The sequence below is a fragment of the Dendropsophus ebraccatus genome, chromosome 3 (genome assembly GCF_027789765.1).
Source record: "Dendropsophus ebraccatus isolate aDenEbr1 chromosome 3, aDenEbr1.pat, whole genome shotgun sequence".
NCBI classification, from domain to species: domain Eukaryota; kingdom Metazoa; phylum Chordata; class Amphibia; order Anura; family Hylidae; genus Dendropsophus; species Dendropsophus ebraccatus.
Genome location: NC_091456.1, coordinates 27,905,956 through 27,929,666, shown reverse-complemented (window position 1 = coordinate 27,929,666; position 23,711 = coordinate 27,905,956). Strand labels below are relative to the sequence as shown.

Sequence of the window (23,711 nt, the reverse complement as noted above, 5' to 3'; positions counted from 1 at the left end):
TAATGTGTGTTATTCTGTGAATAATTTCTGAGCGCTGCACTACCCCTTTAATAGCTGCGGCTGTATCCACTGTATTTTTTCTTGCATGACAAGTAAGTGGGTGACAAATAAAAAAAAAAAAAAGAAACCAATCTGTCACAGTCTTCTTCAGTTGGCCTAAACCCTTTAAGATGTTCTCCACATTTGTACACCCTCCAGAGCACTACTATTTTGTGAACAGATGGGAGTTGTCACTCATAACCATGGAAAGTTCCTTGTCATGGAAGTAGTTACAATTGACACGGCTATTCTCATTGTAATTACTAAAATCCTTTAATTATATAGCATCCAGGCTCCAATTTACCTCCAGGTCTGGTAAGTGGCAATCGTATCGGCAGTAACACAGCCCTGTATCCAAGTGTAGCCAACCTGCTTTTCCACACGTCATCACATGCAAACATTAGAGACACCATTAGTAGGACAAAAGGATTACTGCACATAAAAGCTACAGGTGTCCCATCTGCTCATTGTAATGCCTTGTACAGACCTACTTACCTGTAACAATGAGCAGATGGGACACGTGGTGCCAGAAGTTTGGTTTGCAGTAACGCTCTATTTACAGGATTATGAATTTATCACTAGCAAAGACAAAGCTATATCACATGGGGCAGTTTTAAGACCCCCCCGCATATACATAATAAGCATATGTCCATTATATAATTAAGGACCCTCTGACTCTCCCAAGAGGAGAGAAAGATCAGACATGTTAAATTTCCACTTCCTAAGCTCATTTTGGGGATGTAAGCTGCTACCAGAAGAGTCTGTAGCAGCACATCCCCTCCTCATTCAGAAATCATGTGGCGTAGACATGAGCGAATAAAGCTTTGGCTGTCCAGGCATGATGGGAGTTGTAGTTTTGCAACAGCTGGAGACTAAAGACGAGCGAACCTGGAGCATGCTCGAGTCGATCCGAACCCGAACTTTCGGCATTTGATTAGCGGTGGCTGCTTTAGTTGGATAAAGCCCTAAGGCTATGTGGAAATCATGGATATAGTCATTGGCTGTATCCATGTTTTCCAGACAACCTTAGAGCTTTATCCAAGTTCAGCAGCCCCAGCTAATCAAATGCCGAACGCTCGGGTTTGGATCGACTCAAACTCGGTTCGCTCATCTCTACTGGAGACACAAGGTTCTCACTATCTGCGTTATTAACTACAAGCACATTAAGTACTAGACACAGCCTGTTATAGAGTCAGCTACATGGATGCCCTATATTTACACGCTGCACAATATTTTGTTCCTTGTAAATAGTCACTGGGTCTTTGGAAAAGTAACAACAAAATAGTATACAGTCAGTCACTGGTCTACATAGGCTGGATATATATGAATCAGTTACCGGGGAAAAAAAGGAATTTTTATGCCTCATATGCTAGTATAAAGAAAAGATGTATGTTAGAGACAAAAAAAGATAAAGCAAAACAAACCATGGAATACAATATTTACAGTAATATAAATTCACAGAATTCGCATTATACATAGACAGAAAATGAATCTGTGTGAACGGCAAAACATATATTAACAAAAACAATAAATAACAAGAGTTATCAAATACAAGTTCTAGACTGCAGCAAACAGAAACAAGGAAAACAGCGTAAAGGCTACATTCACAAGTTCCATAGTTTTGTCCGTAATTGCAGATTTGCAATTATCAACAAATTTAGGGCCCATTGCTTTCAATTGGGCTGTTCACACTGTCCCTATGTTTACAGAACTGCAATCCGCAAAAATTACTGACAGACACGCCAATAAAAGGTCTAAGGGATCTGCATTTTTTTTTGCAGACGTTATGGACACTGCCCCAGTAACATCTGCTAAAAAAATATGTGGATCTGCAAAAATGTACTGACATGTGAATGAAGCGTAACTTGGGGCAAAAAAACTAAAACAAAACAGCAGCTGCCTATGGTATGGACCTCTATACCCTTTATGGCGTTATTCACACGAAGCAGATTTGTTACAGAAACAAAAAAACAAACATGTCTGGAATAACTGACAGTGCTGTGAGAGTGAGTATTTTTAGTTCAGTCAAAGCAAGGGGCAGTTTTCAAAAGTAATGAATCAGCAGGGTTTGACTAATCTACCTTGCTGATAGCCCCCTATAGGGCCTGGGACACTGAGGAGGAAGTTATGTGTCTTACCTTCCTCCTTGGTGCCAGTCTCGCACTGCTAGTTGTTGTAAACTCAGCTCCGGAGCACTGCAGCATCATTTGGCCCGTCCCTCCTAATAATGGAGGTGGAGGAGGGGGGTGGGCCAGATGATGCGGAAGTGCTCCTAAGGGTGCTCCCGAGCAGAGTTTACCCCAACTAACAGCGCGGGACCGGCGCCGAGGAGGAAGGTAAGAGACATACCTTCCTCCTCAACGTCCCCGGTGCTATAGGGCACTATCTGCAGGTTAGATTCGTCTAACCTGCTGATAGTTCCCCTTTAAGAAACAGAGGCTGCACTCCTCCTTTGAGGCTTGTACAGACTTATTTATTTAGCACCATTGTTTGTATGTGTGTGAGCACAAAAAAAGAGAGGTCCGTAGAAGCATCAAAGGGCGGGTGCAGCCTCTGTTTCCTTTATCCATCACTGTTATTCACCCAATTTGGAGCTATCACCACTCTGTATCTCTTGGGTTCCTCCATTAACGCTACACCAGCTGCATGTTACGGCAGTGCCGACCATATTCTGTGGTCCTCTATGTCTATGGCGATCTTCACTCCTTTGGTCATCTGTGTCCACATCACACAAGCCATCAGGAACAGGTTTTGCTGGTTGACGATTCCTTCTGCTGTAATTTCCGAATTAGTTCCAGTAAATTTATCTGTAATGTTAGCTCCTAAAACAAACAAAAAAATAAATAAATGAATTACACTTCACATTTCTGTATCTCAGCCCACTGAGCCTCCATATTTATAATTCACTGTGAGTGACTTCAATCTTAATGCACAGCAGCTTGATTCTTTGTCCAGCTCAGAACCTTGGTCATGAGATCAGATGAACTTATGATGTCCGCCCAGCATAAGTGGATTATCGCCAGGAGGCAGGACGCAGTTTGCACGAACAAGTCACAGAGTGCAGAGCTGCCAAAATGAGTAACATACACACACAAACACATAGAGCATAAGAAACAAAGAATTTAGAGGAACCGCAGAAATAGCCATTAATCTATGTACAATTAGATGAAGTCTTTGTATGAGCAGGAACAATACTAAAGACAATACAGCCTATGTGACAGCATTGGGGTATTTATCACTGCTTCACTGTATCCAATTAACAGACAAAGTGAATGGTTGTCTGATGGCATATGGGTCTACTATATCAGTATGTAGTGATCTGGAGCTACGTACAGTATATGGGGGGGCTTTCTCCCAAATCTCCCCAACGGCAGATGTTGGGGGGGGGGAGATGGCTGGGCATGTTGCAGTTCAACATGCCTCATCCTTTTGTTCTCAGGAAGATAAGCCTGCACCAAAGAAGTCAGGCAGCAGCTTTCTCACCCATGTTCAGTGTCCATGTGTATGAGGAAACTGGGATAAGCAGCTGTTGGGCAAACAAACATTCAGCCGATAGCCGCCTAACCTGACCCTATGTACAATTTTACACCCACATTGGATATGTGGCCATAGTGTACCTTTACTTTAACACATTTTCTTCATACTTCAGAACATTGTAAAGGGTTTCATTGTCTTTTACTGTTTTAACTACGGTACATATCATTTACTTCACTGTTGAAAAAAAAAATAAATGGTGAAAGTAACATTTTTGCAGTCTCCTCCTTTGGGTATTGTCTGCTTTGCATAAACTATTTTTGTAAAAAAAAAAAAACCCTTGTCGATAAACTGATCATGGGTTATCTGGTTATGACCCGCAGCAACCAGCTGCAGGATAACCTAGCTGCAATTGTTCATTACCCCTGCATCACAACCCGAGGAGTAAGGGACATTACATGATGTCCATTGAAATAATTTTGGTGGCTGGGAAGCCCTAGTGCTGAGAGACAGATGTGCTTCTGGGAAACACAGGAGAGACAGTGCTGCGGAATATATATAACATATTATAATTACACACGCGCACGCACGCACACACGCGAAGTAAATTACATGGAGCGACAATCAGTAGAAGACAAGTAAAAAGGGGGAAACATTTGAAGTGTTCTTAAATATGAAAAAGAATGTGAAACATGAAGGAAATGTTACAGCAAAGGTACAAAAGTGCTTACCAAGAAAGCAAAAAAAGCAACACTGTGCCACATGAAAAAAAACATCCAAATGTAGATGTCTCCAACAAGGATATAAACTGGCTTATAATGGTTTACCAGTGTATCAGAAAATATAAATTAAATAGATATGAATATAAATTTCTAGGTGAAATCTAATACGACTGTCAGTTCTGAGTTGCAGCTTCTTTGTTGCCTCTTACCTCTCGTTCTTTTTGTCACATATTAATTATTTAAGCCAAGACGCATAACAAATGCACAAGTAACCCGACTACTAACCAATATTTATTTATGCCAATCACACAAAGATCATAAACCAATACAACTACCAAAACTACTACTGTAAATGGTGTCTGTCTGCAGGTCCCTTTCCATGTATCACTGGATCCCTTAGCTCTGTCTACAGAACAAGCATTACCTCTCTTTTTAAAGGGAATTTTCTGAGACATTCACCAGGATTGGTGGGAGTATGGCAGCCAGGACCCCACCAATCCGGAGTCTTTTTTTCACAGTTATTACCTGCGCATTACCTCTCATTGTGCAGAGAAATACATCATAGCGCCATGCACTTGGAATGAGCAGTGGTACAAATCCCTGCACAGCTGCTGGCTGGACGCATTACTGTGCCGTATACACACAAGATCAGATGCCATCCCAGAGGTTGGATCCCTACTGATCAGGAAGGTAGGGCATATGCTACTATTCCACACTATGATATATATGTTTGTTTGTTTTTTTTACACTTTATAAGCCCTCCTAGGGGACTTATGCAATTATTAGATTACTTATACTGATGAATTCTAGGCTATTACATAGCACTGATCAGTATTATCGGTGCTCTGCACATAAGAGTTTGCCTGAGGGCAGACTCTATGAGAAGATCACCAATCCGATAGGCCTGATGTAAGTATGAAAGGGGTTATCCAGCGCTACAAAAACATGGCCACTTTCTTCCAGAGACAGCATGACTCTTGTCTCCAGTTCAGGTGCGGTTTGCAATTAAGATCCATTCACTTCAATGGAAATGAGGTAGAAAACCTGCACCCAAACTGGAGTCAAGAGAGGGACTGTCTCTGGAAGAAAGTGGTCATTTTTATGTAGCTCTGGATAACCCCTTTAAACCGCCGTCTGTCTAAGTGGTTGGGACCCCAGCAGACATGCTGTGGGGGTCCCGATAAGTCAGTGACAGGTACTTCTTCTGTCATCAACTTCCTTAAATGCCATGATTGCTACGGTATAAATCGCAGGCTCAGCTGGCTGTCTTTGAAGTCCGTGCTGCTCCAGGTGCTTGGAAACTGGGAGAAGCTTGATCCAGCTTTTCCAGGCACCCAGAGAAGATCAGCACAGATTTGAAAGGCAGAAGACTGACAAGCCGACCCCGGAGCCTGGCGAAGCGCTTTGCTAGTACTGTAAATTCACTTATCTCTAGTGAGCCTGGTACCTAACGTTTATTTTTTTATTAAATATACTGAATATTTTCCAGTAAAATAAAATAAAATAAATTCTGTCTCCTGCAGACTGTATTAAGCTGTAGACTCCCATTTAGAGTGAAATCTGTCACAGATCTTGTCTGTAGGCTTCAACCACTGAGGTGATCAACCATCTGGATCCAACCAAATAATATATGTAAATGATCATATATCTACCTCTATAACGCTCTCAGACGTTGACACCATATTTATTCGTTAAGAAGTGTTAACATTAATCTTTACATGAAGCACAATCCTCCTGCTTTATCTGCATATGCTTCCAGTTTCATAATATTACCTAGAGGCCCAAAAACAATGGGGGGAGATTTATTAAACATGGTGTAAAGTGAAACTGGCTCAGTTGCCCCTAGCAACCAATCAGATTTCGTTTTCCAAAGAGTCTGTGAGGAATGAAAAGTGGAATCTGATTGGTTGCTAGGGGCAACTGAGCCAGTTTCACTTTACACCATGTTTGATAAATCTCCAATATTTCTAAATGGAAATTGCCCTTTACCTCAAAATTGCCCTATATAAAGCCCATTATCCCAGATATATTAATAAATTGGACAAATGTTATTTTGCATAACTGCATCCTATAGCATAATGAATCAAGTGAAAGATTTTCTAAATACAATGTATATTTTTAGGGTGAAAAAATATTTTTAACTCAACTGGTTTCAGAAACTTAGATTTGTAAATTACTTCTAATAAAAAAAACAAACCTTCCAGTACTTCGCTCCGTGGAATAGAGAGAACGATCAGCCGATGATCGTGGCATCGGCTGATCGTTCATTTAGGTTCAAACCTAAAACCATTGGTCGCCACCCGCTCATAGCTATGTGCAATAGCGGGTGCGGTGGGCGACAGACGATTTCAAAACAATGTAGCAGCAGCTTTGGAGGGGCCTGTCTGAGCTGACAGACCACTCAGCGAATCACTGGCCGGGACCGCCACAGCCAGTGATTGGCTGAGCGGTCTATCAGTTCAGACAGGCCGCTCCGAAGCTGCTGCGACACGGGACCGAGAGAAGGAGAAGACCTGCGCCTGGACAGGTAAAGTATGAAACAAGGGCTGCATCGGTAACGATGTCCCTGCAGCCCTCGCTAAACGATTGTCAGGCCGTGGAATAGGCCCAGTAAACAAGTGCCGATCTAGTGCCGATTGTTGATCGGGCCCTGCTCGGCCCATGGAATAGGACCCTAAGGCACAGTGCTCTCTGCTGCCACCTCTGTCCATTTCAAGAACTGTCCAGAGTAGAAGAGGTTTGCTATGTAGGTTTGGTTCTGCTGTGGATGAGATTCCTTACACTGAGGTGGCAGCAGAGAGCACTGTGTCACACTGGACAGAATAAAGGACTTCCTGTAGGGCATACAGCAGCTGATAAGTACTAGAAGGCTTCAGTTTTGACGCCTTTAAATGGAGGATTGCATATAAATAATATTATATATATGTATGACACTTACCTGGGGGTTAGTTGTAACATAGAAACCAGACACACCAGCTTTTTCTAAGGTACTTTGCTGGTCTATAACTTTTTGGTCTAATTCTAGAACTATCTTTTCATCCATCATTCGTTGTTCCTCCCGGATTCTCTGTTCTAGTGCCTAGAAATAATAAAAAAAATATGAACAGAATGTTAAAGGCTGACAAAAGCATTTAGATCAAAGTCGTCATCTAGTGTTAGAAACAGCATCACTTTTCCTAGTACCACTGTACTTAAATGTTCACTCAAGGGGGCGTGGCTTGAGCATGGCTGTGTGAGGACGCGTTTGCTCTGAGCTCCGGGCACGCTCCGCACTACCGGGATCCTCTCCCACACTACCGCAATCCCGTTATGCCCACCGGGTCCCGGAAGACCCCCTGCACGCCACAGGTGACGCCTCAAACCTTTCTGGCCCGCTTTGCCCGTCCGGTCCGACGGATCCCGCCGACGTCCCAGCAGCGCACCAAGATGGCCGCGGCGCCGGTGACAAGGAGCACCGCACAGAAGTCGACTCCCGCCTTCCCTGAGCTGAGCCAGACGACCCCGGAGATCCTCCGGACACCGCTAGATCTGGATGCAGCCTCCCCGGCCACAGCTGATCAGGATCCGCGCTCTTTGCTGACTCCGGCCATGCTGCTGACTGAGGTGAGGTCTCTCCTTCATGCCCTCCCGACACGTGAGGACCTCACAGCTCAGCTAGCCCGCATGGAAGAACGCCATGCTGGCGACATGGCGGACCTTAAATCCGGCATTACGGCGGTTGCAGCAGCTGTAACCGGGCTGGAGACACGGCAGGCGGCTCTAGACCAGGCCGTCACCACTCTGACCCCCCGAGTAGACACACAGGAGGCCATCTTGAGGGATCTGATATTTCACGTGGACGACCTCGAGAACCGGGGCCGACGCAACAACGTAAAGGTTCGCGGTCTCCCGGAGGAGATTGGCCCGGAACGTCTCGCTGGAACAGTGCGGTACATTTTTAATAAGTACTTGGGGGACCCCGGTGATACCCATATTGAGATGGACCGGACACACAGAGTGGCAGGCCCGCGCCCACAGGATAAAAACCGCCCCAGAGATGTCCTGTGCCGCGTTCATTATTACCAACAGAAAGAGGCGCTGCTCCAGAGAGCATGGGAACTGGGCCCTATGGACTTCGAAGGAGCCGAGATCACCCTTCTGCCCGACCTATCTAGGCGCACTCTAGCCATGCGCCGGATGCTGCGGCCTCTCCTGGACGCTATCCGTGACTCCGGAGCATCCTACAGGTGGGGATACCCCTTCCATCTGATTATACGGCAGGCGAACACCACCTATATACTCCGCACACCCGCAGATCTCCCGGGTGCACTTCAGCTGCTGGGCCTTGCTTCGCTGCACCTGCCGGACTGGACACTCCCGGCCCTTCCACCCTCGGCCTTTGGCCCCCCACCAGGTAGTCGCTCCCCACGGGCGGAGACACGCAGGTCGCGATCACCGATGAGAAGAGGCCCCCGTTCCCCTCGCCAACGTGACCCTCACTCTCCCTCGCACCCCCCGAGTGGAAACTGCTGAAGAGCGACCCCGATATGCCTCGTGTCTCCCTCCGACACAGCCGGCCACGAGACTGACTGCTCCACGCTACTCCATGGACAAGCCAGCTAACAGAGGGTTAGCGTGCTGCTTACCCTGTGTCGATGCATGACCGCCTTAAGGAAGTCGATAGGGGAGGGATGTTTTTTCTGTCCTGTTATTAGTTACTTGTTGGGTACAGGGGGCCCTGTTGGTTTGTTATTATTACCGAGTCTCTCCCCCCCCGTTAGCATGGTTAGTCACCCTCCGGTGACGGTTTCTCCAGTCTCTCCTTTCCTAACCTGGGGACTAGACGTAGGACTGCTCTCCTCATGGCCCTTACAGTTGTTGGTGACAGCATGCCATAGTTTCAGCCGCCAGTGACTTCCCCCCCCCCCCCCCCCCCCCCCCCCCCCCCCCCCCCCCCCCCCCCCCGCCCCCCCCCCCCCTCCCCCCCCCCCCTTCCCTCCCCTCTCCCTCCCATCCCTCCTCCCTCCCATCCCTCCACATTCGCCCTCCGACTTTCCTCCCCGCCTCTTGGTTGGGGACCTACTCCCGACCCTCCCCCCCCCTGCCCCTTCCTCCCTGCCTCACAGTCCGGTCCCCCCGTATTTGGCGCGGCTCGGAATCTGCTGTCACCCCTTCCCTACACCGTGCGATGGCCACGCACAGGATGCCAAAGACTTTCGTACCATAGGGACAGCGACAACGCGGTGATACACGGTGCTATGGATCTCACCCCCTTTATGTACAGGGTGTCAATATATCCCAATGCCTGATGACTATTTGTGTACTGCTGTAATCTCCCCCCCCCCACCCCCCCCCTCGTTCCCACCCCTCGCTCCTCCCTCCCCCCATCCCTCCCCCCCCCTCGTTCCCACCCCTCGCTCCTCCCTCCCCCCATCCCTCCCCCCCCCCTCGTTCCCACCCCTCGCTCCTCCCTCCCCCCATCCCTCCCCCCCCCTCGTTCCCACCCCTCGCTCCTCCCTCCCCCCATCCCTCCCCCCCCCCTTCCCTCCCTCTGTCCGCACACCTTCCCTTCTCCCTCCTTCCCCTGCCCCCTCCTTCAGCTGTTCTCCCCCAACCTTCTCCCCCTCCACGACCTACCCCCCACTGGCTCCATCCCTCCCCCTTCCCCTCCCTGGTACTCTGGCCCCTGGATAACTGTTGATTTTTCGCAGGACTCACCGATGATATGGAGACTTTCCTCCGCCCTCAGTGGTTGGCTCGGTGTACAGGCATGCGCAAACCTCGAGCCGGAACCGCTCATATGTGTGTGTGCCCTCTCTGGGGTGTATCTGTACCCATACCCTTCCCTCCCCCCCTTTGCACTCCCTGGCACTCTCCTGGGGTCTCCCGGCTTCCTCCTCTCTCTCCCCCCTGAACCCTTGACTTGGCCATATCGGCTGGTTGTAGCCTGGATCCCTAAGTTACCCCATTTCCTTTTTCTGGAGCGTTTTGCCCGAGCTCCCCCACCTGGCCTGCTCCTCCACGTTCCTCGCCAGTTCTTTCCACAGGTTTCTGGCTGGTGACCGTATCGGCCCCTGCCAGTCCTAGTGTTTGGGTCTTTGACACCCGTAGTTGTTTTCTCTTCCCCCTCTTGTGCAGGTCCCTGCTCTTCTGTCTCGGTTCCCCCCCTTCTTCTTCTTCGCTTCCCTCCCTTCCTTCTCCCACCTCCCTCCCCTTCTCTCTCTTTTCTCTTCGTTCCACCCCCTCCCAGGCTGTCCCTCACTGAGCCATGTCCTCGGTTCTGTGTGTTTCTCTCAATGCACAGGGCCTGAATATCCCGGAGAAGCGCTCATCTCTGCTGCGCCTTCTGTGGGCCAAACGAGCCTCGGTGGCATTCATCCAAGAAACACACTTTCGTGCGGACCAAGTGCAGAAATTGACGGACCGCAACTTCCCTGATGTCTTCCATAGTTGCTCACCCGACTCCAAAACGAAAGGGGTTTCCATCTTGTTTTCCCGCACTGCCCCATGGGAACTCATTGACCAGGTGTCGGATCCGGAGGGGAGGTTCCTCTTCGTGAAAGGTAAAATGGCAGGTACGTTATGCACTTTTGGCACAGTCTATCTTCCCAACTCAGGCCAGCCAGCCTTCCTAGAACGCTGTCTTGCCGGAGTTGAGGATTTTTTGGAAGGGATGGTTGTTCTCGGTGGCGACTTCAACATGGCAATCGACCCGACTCTAGACTCCTCCTCCGGCCGCTCATCACTCTCTTTCTCGTCCCTTCGCCACACTAAACAAACCCTACATTCATACCAACTGATGGACGTGTGGAGGCTTCATCATCCCCGGGATAGGGATTACACCTTCTTCTCCAACCCCCACAACCTCTACTCGCGTATTGATTATTTTTTTCTTTCTCACACCTACCTTGAGTACGTGACAGCTACCACTATTGATCCCATTTCCTTCTCCGACCACGCATTGATCTCCCTCTCCTTGGCCTTCAACCCGCCGCAACCCCGATCATGGCGTTGGCGACTTAACGATACTCTACTCAGAGATCCCGGGATCCTCGCTAACATCCGCACAGACCTGACCGACTATTTTGCCACCAACACCACTGCAGACTCCTCTCCCCTGATGGTTTGGGAGGCCCATAAGTGCTTCATCCGGGGCACATTTATTAAGTTAGCCACCCGCCTTAAGAAGGACCGTTCTGCCAAGATAAAGGCCTTGTTATCCAAAATCGGGGAACTAGATAAACAACACAAGAGGTCACTTGCCGCAGATACCGGGATGGAACTCGCCACTTTACGGGGTAAGCTGCGGGATCTTACCTTTGCGAACGCAAAGGCCTCATTGGCGCGCTGCCGTCGTCACTATTTTGAGTTCGGCAGCAAGCCAGGCAAGACTCTAGCCCGGGCCTTGCGGTCGCAAAGAGCTCGATCCTTTATTCCTCAGGTGTCCCCGGCCTCCGGCCCTAAAATATCTTTAACCCCCCAAATTGCTGAGGCCTTCCGCGCATACTACGTGAATTTATACGGCCTTGCTCCCACCCAATCACGTGCCGATCTTGAGACACTTAACTCCTCGATATCCGCATACCTTCGGGACTCGGGCCTTCCTCCCCTTCCTGAAGACAGCATCTCCTCCATTGAAACCCCCATCACAGACGCGGAATGGGAGTGGGCTCTTAAGACCTCCCCTTCCGGAAAGGCCCCTGGTCCAGATGGTCTCACCCTGCCCTACTATAAGTGCTTTGGTCCCCTCTTAAAAGATCACTTCCTGGCCGCGTACAACTCCATCTCTACCGGTTCCCTCCTGCCCGCTGACTCTCTTCGTGCCCACATTTCTGTAATTCCCAAAGAGGGCAAAGACCCCTCCCATTGCCAAAACTATCGGCCTATTTCCCTCCTAAACTTAGACCTCAAGTTCTTCTCCAAGATCCTCGCGGCCCGCCTGACCCCCCTCCTTCAACCCATTATACACCCAGATCAGGTTGGTTTCATGCCCATGAGAGAGGCCCGAGATAACACTACTAGGGCAATAAACATCATTCATTACGCCCGCTCCTCACCCCTGCCTTCCATTCTATTATCTACTGACGCGGAGAAGGCCTTTGACCGAGTCAGCTGGCCTTTTCTCTTTTCCACCCTCCGACATATAGGCATCGGTCCGCATATGATGGAGTGGATTAGCTCTTTATATTCTCACCCCACTGCCCAGGTCTCGGTCAACGGCCTTCTCTCAACCTCGTTCCCTATTTCAAATGGCACGCGGCAGGGCTGCCCTCTCTCCCCTCTCATTTTCGTCCTGACATTGGAACCTTTTCTCCGACACGTCAGGAACAATACGGACATCTCTGGAATATCTGTGGGATCGAGGGTACACAAAGTAGCGGCTTATGCGGATGATCTTCTCTTTTTCCTCACACAGCCCTCAGTGTCCCTCCCCAATCTCCTCTCAGAACTTTCGCGGTACCAGACTCTGTCCCACTACAAGATCAACCTGCAGAAATCCGAGGCGCTTAACCTCACCCTTCCCGCTGCCAGGGTCTCCGTGTTGGAGTCATCTTTTCCCTTTCGCTGGGCGCGCTCATCTCTCACGTACCTAGGGATCCACCTGACGCCGTCGGCCTCGGACATCTTCAAGACAAACTTCCCACCTATGCTTCGGCGCATTGAGGCGGACTTGCTGCGGTGGCACAAGGGCACTTTCACATGGTTCGGGCGCTGTTCGATCTTCAAGATGAACGTATTGCCCCGCCTATTATACCTCTTCCAGGCCCTGCCTGTGGCGGTGCCTATGTCCTACTTTCGGCAACTCTCGTCCATTCTCACCAGGTTCATATGGGCACATAAGCAGCCTAGACTGGCAAAGCTGGTCTTAAACCGGCCTAAATTAAGGGGGGGATTGGGACTTCCCAACCTCTACCACTATTACGTTGCGGCCCACCTCTCTCGAGTGGTTGACTGGCACCGCCATGCATCCACGAAAGCATGGGTGAGCCTAGAAATGGCGTTGTCCCCCCTCTCTCTGTTGGCGGCCCCGTGGCTACCTGGCGCATCCAGTCTAGTAGGCTCACACCCTACCATCACTCCTACCCTGAAAGTCTGCCAGAAACACCTGTCCTCGGGCTTCATGGCCCCGCATCCCTCTCCTCTGTTTCCCGTCTTAGGTAATCCCTCCTTCCCGACTAGTGTTGAGGACCCGGTCTTCCGTACTTGGCTCCGAGCGGGTAACTTCCGTGCTTCCTCCTTCATTACGGGTCAGACTTGGCTTTCCATCTCAGCGCTTACTGACCTGACTGATCCTTCACCTCTTGGGTTCTGGAGATCACTCCAGCTTCACCACTTCCTCCGGTCTCTCCCTAACCCCTCATGTTTTACACGGCCACTTACTCAGTTTGAGTCTCTTTGCTTAAGCTCCGACCCTCTCCGCCATACCCTTTCTCTCATATACGCCTTGTTGGGCTCTCCACCGGAACAACCGCCACCCCCATACCTCACCGCATGGGAGGAAGACCTCGATACTACTTTCACGCCGGCACAGGTTGAGCGGGTCCTCACCTGTACGCACTCATCATCCATTTCTTCTCGTCTCCAAGAGGCAGGCTATAAGCTTCTCTCCAGATGGTACCGGGTTCCTACTCGGCTGCATAGGATCTTCCCGGACGTATCTCCCCTGTGTTGGAGAAACTGTGGTGGAGAGGGCTCCCTTTTACATATTTTCTGGAGCTGTCCTAGGGTGGTGCCTTTTTGGAAGGAAGTGTGGCGCATTACCTCCACCTTCACTGACCATCAGCTTCCCTTTTCTCCATCGTTCTTTCTCCTACACCTGTCGGAGATCCCCCTCAAGTCCTACCGTCGCTCTGTGCTCCGACACCTGGTCAATGCGGCACGGGCCTGCGTTCCGGCCCTCTGGCGCCAAGTGAATCCCCCCACCATCTCTATGTGGATACATAAAGTGGAGGAGACCAAACGAATGGAAGACCTCACGGCGCAGTTGTATGGCCGCGACTCTCAGTTCTACAAGACATGGTATTATTGGGATCAATTCACTGAATCGGCTGAATTCCGGAATCTCATGGCGCAGTGAGGGACTGCTCTCTCCTCTCCCCTTCTGTCCTTCCTCCCCCCCCATCCCCCCCCCCCCCCCTGACACGGGGACCTGCCTGCCTTCCCCCCTTTTTCCTTCCCTTCCTCTTCTCTTTATTCTCTGCCCTCTCTCCCCCCCCCCCCCCCCCCCCCGGTTCTCCCTTAGGATTCTCTCTGTTTGAGCGTTAGCTCACTCCCTTATTTCTAAGTAGGTGCCGACACCACCGCCCACTGGGAGCGGTGGACGCTCCGAATTCTGTTGACACATGTTTGTTCTTTGGTTCATCTGTACTTGCATGTTTGATTTATGGGCCTGCGCCTCCTTGTGAAGGTGGTGTTGTAGCCCTCATTTGTTTGTTTTATAAAATGGAAAAATGAATAAAATTGAGAATTTAAAAAAAAAAAAAAAAATGTTCACTCAAATCATACAGAGATCATTTGTGCGGCCAGGCAGCGTGACTGATTATGCCTTCTGAAGGCACTGCAAACAAGCGCTGATCTCACTGATCGGTGCTCTTTTGCTTCCGGTCGCATATCAGTCCGTCTAAAATGACCTTAACAAGGAAGTCCAGTAGAATTACAATGATTCACCATGGACAGACTGCTATGTAAGTGTAATCCGCACTTCTATCTGTACAGATAAAGATAAATCACCGCAGTATTGGAAGTCAGGTGGGGCAGTATGAGCAGGTTTACAAAAGGGATGTTCAATACTAGACATGCAATTGTATAGGATTTTATAGGACAAAGAATTGTAACTCTGACACAAAAGCTTAAAGGGGTAGTTCGAGAAAAAAATCTGAATTAACCATGCTGCTGGGGCTGAGGGGGACATGTCAGCACTTACCTGTCCCACCTGTCCCTTACTGCTGTCGGTTCCCAGGCCGCCCGCTCTGCGCTGCTGTCAGTGTTTTCATAACATCTGATGATGTCCTGTTCCCATAGGAAATGACCAGTCAACATTGGGGGAGATTTATCAAATATGATGTAAAGTGAAACTGGCTCAGTTGCCCCTAGCAACCAATCAGATTCCACTTTTCATTTTCCAAAGAGTCTGAGGAATGAAAGGCGGAATCTGATTGGTTGCTAGGGGTGACTGAGCCAGTTTCACTTTACACCATGTTTGATAAATTTCTCCCAAGATCTGTGACAGATTCCCCCATAGACTCAATGCGGAACAGGTATGTATATATTACTGACATGTCCCGCCGCAGCCCTGGCAGCACTGCTACGTGTGAATTTTTCCTGGACAACCCCTTTAAACTAAGAGTTATGGGTATACTAGAGAATATGCACTTTATTTCAGTCTCTTTCCTGATACAGCATCCCATCCAGTAAGTGATAGATCTTCCAGCACCCGGCAGTGAGGATGTCACTTTACTGCAGATTAATGCGATATAAGCTGTGAAGGCAGAGATAATGGGCAGGAGGCTGTTCATCAGCCCTTCATCCTGTCACATTGCAGCTGCCCATCCACACATGCTGTAATCTTCTTTACAGTCTATGGCTGATTACTAGACACCGCCGCATTAAGGACATTAGCACTTGGAATCTGCTATAAATTTTTATGTACAGTTCATCACTGAATACAAAGCAGCTTCTTCGCCTCCTACAAAGGCTATGTGCTTTCTCACGTCCATTCATCAGTCTGACTGATAACCTGATTGGGGGGGGGGGGAGGAAATAAAGCAAGTGTGTGTATATATATACATACATACATACATATATATATACACACACACACACACATATATATTTTATCTTTATTAACCCCTTCACATCAGCCATCAGCTGCTGCCTTTGCCCCTGCACACATTAATGTCCCAGGAGTCAGGGATAATGAAAGGCAATGGCATTTAAGAAAGTTAGTGACAGGAGAAGAAACTGTCACTGACTGATTGTGACCCCACACAGCGTGACTGCAGTTGCCCCGATCACTTTTCCAGACAGAGGAGGAATACTTACCTCCGTACTGTTGGATCAGCATTGACCAAAAAAATAAAAAATAAGATGGGGAAATAAAAACCCACCAGCATTGTGTGTAATTTATATTATATATATATATATATATATATATATATATTTTATTTTATTTTTTATTTTTTTTTAAATAGAAAGCGATCTAAAAAAAATTATTATAGACCAATTTGATATCAGTAAAAACTATAGATCATGCCGCAAAAATGAGCCCCCCAACCCCCCATAAAATACATCTACACAAAGAACTTATAGGGAGGGAAGACAAAATAAAAACCTCAGTAAACATTGTACATTTCTCCTTTATGGATCTAACACTCCTTGTGCAGGCAGGGTAGTTATAAATAAAGTACAGCTGCAGAAGAAATGAGGACAAGCAATGCATCACAGGAATAATGTGTGTCCCTACATTGGCTGTGCAAGTGCAAAATGAGTCTAGAGAGTTCAATGTATAGGCACATTGTCCCAGATAAACAAAGATTATTACTAGGGTACAGATGACAACAGATTAATGGCTAATGCCCTGCCAAATACAACAAACAGAATTAGGCCAGATATTTAAAGGAGAAGTCCGCCAAAGTCTTTTATTAAAGTATTGTATTGCCCCCCAAAACATATACAAATCTCCAATATACACTTATTACAGGAAATTATTACAAAGGGCGTTTTTCCCTGCACTTACTACTGCATCAAGTCTTCACTTCCTGGATAACATGGTGATGTCACTTCCTGGATAACATGGTGATGTCACGACCCGACTCCCAGAGCTGTGCGGGCTGTGGCTGCTGGAGAGGATGATGGCGGAGGGACACAGGGCACTGGAGGGACACTAAGCATCCCCCTGCCATCATCCTCTCCAGCAGCCACAGCCCGCACAGCTCTGGGAGTCGGGTCGTGACATCACCATTTTATCCAGGAAGTGACATCACCATGTTATCCAGCAAGTGAAGCCTTGATGCAGTAGTATGTGCAGGGAAAAAAGCACTTTATAAGCATTTCCCGTAATAAGTGTATATTGGTGATTTGCATAACTTTTGGTGAGCAATACAATACTTCAATTAAAATTTTCGCCGTACTTCTCCTTTAACCCAACATTCAATACAGGGGCACACCCATTTAGTGCTGTACTTGCCTCTAGCTCTTTTTGCTGGGAAGATCGGAGTACAGGTAGATTGTGAGCTTTACATGACTGCTGGGCCTCTTTATGCTTCTTATGGAGATCCTGTTTCAATGCTTCAGAGAGAAACACAATGTACTAAACAAATATTATTTTGCCTTTTGTTCTTAGAATATTTTTTATTTCTTCTTTACACAGGATTTTAATAGCCATTCTAATACTGTCTGAAGGAAAACTAACAGCAGGGTAGATGCATCTAACTTGCTGTTATGTCCCAATGCACAGAGCATTCAGGATGAAAGTAGGTTCTAGAGACTAGCACAAATCAAGTATGCTCAAGTCGGATTGTGCAGCATTTGATTAACGGTGGCGGAAGAATTTGGATACATCCATAGGCCATGTTCACACACTGTATTTTTACAGTAAACAACCTGCAATTACAGCTGCTGTTTATTAAGTGTGAAACGTCCAGTGTGCTCTGCGGCCGCACAAAATAATTGACAGGTCTATTTTGTGCCTCCACTATTCAGTGAACAGCGGCCATACAAGATAGTCTGTGCTCACAGTGTAAAGTACGGCTCCCGGACGTACTTTACACTGTGGTCTAACTGGAGTGTGGGCACAACCGAATGTGCCCGCATTCCAATTCAAATAAAGTGATGCTCATGGTGAACATGTGAGACAGCGACCGTCACACAATGGCCGCTGTAATTGCAATGCGTAAACATGGCCATAGGCTGTATGCATGGTTTCCCAGACTCCCTAGGGCCGCATCAAACTTCCAAGATGAGCGAATCTCGAGCACACTCAGGTTCGTCCAAAACAGAGCATGTGGCGATGGCTGCAGTAGTTGGATGCAGCCTGGAAAACATGGATACAGCCATGGGCCATAGGCTGTATCTATGATTACCTGGAGTTAGGGGGAGGACTTAATCGGGCAAAACAGATTTGACAAATAACATTTGACAAGGCTTTAGTAAGCTCAAAAATTGCTGCAAACTAGAATAGCTCCTCGCTCCTCCTCCCATCCCTGACCCTGCTTCTTTGACTGTGAGCTGCCAGCTGAGTTTCAAGTAAAAATGGGAGGGGGGTGAGGAAGTGTTACAACCTGCAGCCGATCAGGAGCTTAGGAAAGCCTATCTGACATTCAGCACACGTTCTGGAAGCCGTGTGTACTGTGTGTCTCCTTGACCAAACAACTATGGTGAATTGCAGCTGACAGATGGGCTATAAGTCAGTGAAATGAAGTGACTAGTACTCTAAGCTTATCCTTTACCTCTGTGCTCTGCGTGCAGCTTTACTCGCTGGTTATATAGGTTCTTTTCTGTCAAATGCTGAATCTCCAACAAGCCTTGGACAATCTCAAAGACCGTGCCATCAATAAGTGCCAGGGCCAAGTCACTGAGAGTGGTGTAAGACAGACGCTGCTGAACAGAGCTAGAAAAAAAAAAAAAAAAAAAAGGATCACAGTGATGAATATTAGAAGACATTACAGGATTATAGAAATCATAGTGAAACCCTTACATCAAATATTCATTGTCTTAAATGGGTTGTCCAATGCTTGAAAGTTTTATTCAAAAGGTCCCAGGAATACTGACCTGCCCGCTTCCCAAAATTTGACATGGAGACACGCAACTGCACTCTGGGTGGTCAGGTACTGTCTAACAATAAGAAAGGATGCGCATGTAGATAAAATATACAATTTATTAGATATGCAGTAAAAGGTAACAAGATATAATTTACAATATGTAATTCTCCGATATCCAAATAGCATGAGTATTATGTCAGTTCGTCTTGTTGTGTCGTGTCTAGGAATCATCTATGTACTAATCACAGATCTCGATTCCACAATTCAAAACACCTCCACGGTATGCTGACTACTCAAAAAGAAACGTGACAATTCACGAAAACCAATAAAGAAGTTGCTCCTATTCAAGCTGTCCCAGTGCCGGAGCCGCGGCTCTCTCTATCACACTCAGAGGCCGAACACGCCCCCGGGGCGTGCAGGGGGCGTGACCGAGTTCTGGCGCGCGTCCATGATGTCTGTGACGTCAGACGCGCCGGGCCGCACGGCGGCTACAAATTCTAGCTTACGGCGGCACTCCCGGCACTCTGCCAACGCAGATGTCAGGGACTTTTCTCCGGAATGCACACAAACTGTAAGTAATAGGCCCTGGCCTCTCCTTAAGTTTTTGCACATTGAGGACCTTACTGTGCATATCTCATTTAGGTGTATGGTTTTTACCTTAGGTAACACGCTCACATACGCCGGCACATACTGCCTTGCCCCATGATAGACCCTAACAGGGGATTCAGTAAGTAATGGCAGCACACATACGATACGATACATTTGTCTATGTCTGTATATGCTTATACTGCCCCCCTCTACATTATACAGTGTCCACGTGTACAAACTTGACAGGTGGGACATCCTCCTGAGGGTCGCACTGAGGGGACACAGTGAGTACAGTATGTGGCAACGCATCATTGTCTTGTCACATCACTTTATGGCATAAATAGCCTCTAAATAGAATGTGACGTTTGTGACTTAACCTATGTACCCTGACCCATACTGACCTACCCGCACCCTACGGCCCCTGATGACGTAACGTACTGTGTTACTGAAACGCGTTGGGCATTATTGGTTTAAGGGACATTATGGTCGAATGATCTCCTGACCTCTACTGATGAATTATGGTTTTGGTTGAATAGGAGCAACTTCTTTATTGGTTTTCGTGAATTGTCACGTTTCTTTTTGAGTAGTCAGCATACCGTGGAGGTGTTTTGAATTGTGGAATCGAGATCTGTGATTAGTACATAGATGATTCCTAGACACGACACGACAAGGCGAACTGACATAATACTCATGCTATTTGGATATCGGAGAATTACATATTGTAAATTATATCTTGTTACCTTTTACTGCATATCTAATAAATTGTATATTTTATCTACATGCGCATCCTTTCTTATTGTTAGTTTATAGACGCAAGGATATTGTCATTTATTTGGCGGTTGTACCATTATTTACACTACTTGTTATATGGTCAGGTACTGTCCAAGGATCCTAATCTAATTATTAGGACTCGAAACAAATTTTCACAGAACATTGGATTGTGCAATAGCAGCTGTCTAAGCATCACATGTGGAGATCGCCAGTAACTGTGACCCACCTTAAAGGGAAACTATCAGCAGGTTATACAAATCTAACCTGCTGATATGTCCCTATTGTGCACAGAGCGCTGAGGATGAAGGCAAGTCTCTTACCGTCATCCTCTGTGCAGTTTCCGCGCAGTTTGTAGTCTAATCTAGCATCTAGTAAGGCCGTTTGCAGCACTGGGGATCTGCCCCTATTAATGACTATCAATGGAGCAAGCTGGCCGGGACGGAACGGTGCTCTGTGGGCCATAGCGCTGCACCCAAATCTCCAAAAGGCCTCACCAGACACTGGATTAAAAGAGAAGTCCGGTAAAAATTTTTATTAAAGTATTGTATTGCCCCCCAGAAGTTATACAAATCACCAATATACACTTATTACAGGAAATGCTTATAAAGTTCTTTTTTCCCTACACTTCACTTCCTGGATAAAATAGTGATGTCACAACCCGACTCCCAGGGCTGTGGCTGCTGGAGAGGATGATGGCAGGGGGACACTGAGGGACACTGAGCTACCCCCTGCCATCATCCTCTCCAGCAGCCAAAGCTCTGGGAGTCGGGTCGTGACATCACCATGTTATCCAGGAAGTGAAGCCTTGATGCAGTAGTAAGTGCAGGGAAAAAAGCACTTTATAGGTATTTCCCGTAATAAGTGTATATTGGTGATTTGTATAACTTTTGGACGGGCAATACTTTAAAGTGACTGTACCACCAGGCCCAGGCTGAAGCAATGGAGGCGGGCCGACCCACCCTTAGTGGGAGGAAATCCCCGCCCCTCTAAGATAGGGTTCCATTGATTCTAATGGAGTCACGGCATGGAGGGGCTGGGGTTTTTTCCCACTAAGGGTGGGTCAGCCTGGGTCTGGTGGTACAGTCACTTTAATATAAATTTTCGACGGACTTCTCCTTTAAAGGGAAACTATCAGCAGGTTAGACAAATCTAACCTGCTGATATGTCTCTATTGTGCACGGGGTGCTGAGGATGAAGGTATGTCTCTTACCTTCATCCTCGGTGCAGTTTCTAGTTTAATCTAGCATCTAGTAAGGCCGTTTGGAGCACTGGGGATCGGCCCCTTCTAACGATCATCAATGGAGCAGGCTGGCCGGGACGGACAGTGCCCTGTGGGCTGTAACCCTGCATCCAAATCTCTAAAAGCCCTTACCAGACACTGGATTAAACTACAAACTGCACAGACACTGCGCCAAGGAGGAAGGTAAGAACCTTACCTTGATCCTCAGCGCCCCGTGATTCGTCTAACCTGCTGATAGTTTCCCTTTAACCAGTGATGTGCCAATCAGGCATTTCCTTCTGTCGAGAGGGGACAAAGTGTTGGGCGGCGTGAACCGGACACAGTCAGCAGAGCAGGCAAGTGCTGATTTTTTATTTTTTTTCCAGCCCACCCCTTCAAGTGTACTTTTCAAATCTCAGGGCAGGCCATCACTATCTGATCAGTGGGGACCCTGGGTGTATACACAATGAAGTGAGACAGATGCAGGCAGCTTTGTACATTGTATAGCGGCAGGGCTGGTTTACTACATCTCCCATATGGCTCAGACTGTACAAGCAGAGCTCCTGGTGGGGGCCTGAGACATGTCCCTGCAAATCAGTTTGGGGGGAAACCATGGTAAATCTGTGTTTTTGCCTCACTCTGAAGGGTAAAGCGGGTGATATTTGTATATAACTTTAGAGAGGGCCCCTGCTGGTGGGCCCCGGAGACCCCACTCCTATACTGACCCCCAGCACAGTATACACAGCCATCTCCTCCTGTTTCCTATGTGCAGGTGCTTAGGCAGACAGGGTGTCAGACCACTATAGATCTATTTGTGGCTTATCCTCATTCATTACAATAGAGCTGTGCTGTGGATAGACTCCGGGGCAATGGCGCCTTCCCCACCTGGGTAAATCCTTGACGAGACTCTGCAGCTCGGACAGCAGGTAGTAGTGGCGCTCCTGCTGCTGGGTGATGTCGCTCGGCTCCCCGTACATCCCCAGGTAGCCGGCCATAGCTGCTGGACCGACGAGAGCTCCAGCTAGATGCTCTTATCATGTGACCGAGACAGCTGGTCACGTGATACTTCCCGGGGGTCATGTGATCCTTCCAAAGCAGTCACGTGAGCGCGTCCTCCGGATGTAGAACTTCGTCACTGTCGCACGTGCCGCTTCCGGGGTTGTGGTGGTTTATACCGGAAGTAGCGGGATACGCGCGATTGCTGTTGTATAAAATGTAATATAATAGTAATATATATTAGTAATATAATATAATATATAGTAATATAATATAATAATATAAAGTTGTATATAATGTTATTTATTATAAATGTTTATAATAATTGTTATAATTATACAGTTCCTATATTTTTATGGTACCTACATACGTACAGGGCTTGTGTGTAGAAGCCTGTAGCCTCAGTAGTGCTGTATTACATAGGATCGGCTTACCACCGCCTCTAACGCTAGGCCCATTGACACTACGTAGTCTGCGCCGAAATTCGACTCGGAAGCCTCACCCGTGGACTCCGCACCGAATCTCGACCGCCATCTCCTTCAATAAGAGACCTCGCATAGAGTCTGCGATCAGGGGTTCCTAGTGGAATTTCGGCACCGATTCCATAGTGTGAACTGGCCCTAACCACCAAAGTTTTTTTTTTTCCACTTACATTTTTTATTTGATCCCGCTGTATAGAGATCTGGTGAGGCCACATCTGGAATACTGTGTCCAGTTCTGGAGACCTCATCTAAAAAAGGATATTGATAAAATAGAACGGGTCCAAAGACGGGCTACAAAAATGGTGGAGGGTGTGAGGCATAAACCGTATCAGGAAAGACTTAAAGCGTAACTGTCATTTCAGGGTCATTTTTCTGATAACATTAAATATCAACAGTACAAGCGAATTTAAGAAACTCTGTAATAGGTTTTATGTACTAAAAGAGTTTCCTTCTGGACTGAAAAAGCAATCTCCCAGCCTCCCCCCTCACATCAGATAAAGCAGGGTTTCTGTCTCCATTATGTGTCTATGGAGAGGGGAGGGGCTGTTAGGAGTAACTGAGCATGGAGCAGTCCTGCACAGCACAACACCCTGCAATCTTCTCTCAGTAAGTTCATAGATAAGCACTGACCTTTCTAACCCCAGAATCCTGCGTTTTAGGTGTCCAGAGAGTCTACAAACAG

At 47.6% G+C, this 23,711-nt stretch overlaps 1 protein-coding gene across 1 annotated transcript; it reads right to left on the bottom strand.

The window, feature by feature from the left end:
- Positions 1-1,072: 1,072 nt before the first annotated feature.
- On the bottom strand, positions 1,073-22,598 carry LOC138786999 (protein DGCR6-like). Its single transcript, XM_069964092.1, has 5 exons — positions 22,437-22,598; positions 18,662-18,822; positions 17,401-17,501; positions 7,174-7,314; positions 1,073-2,861 (listed from the first exon to the last, which is right to left on the bottom strand). The coding sequence occupies exons 1-5, from the start codon at positions 22,544-22,546 to the stop codon at positions 2,778-2,780; spliced, it is 597 nt and encodes a 198-aa protein (XP_069820193.1). The 5' UTR covers positions 22,547-22,598; the 3' UTR covers positions 1,073-2,777.
- Between the last annotated feature and the right edge of the window lie 1,113 nt (positions 22,599-23,711).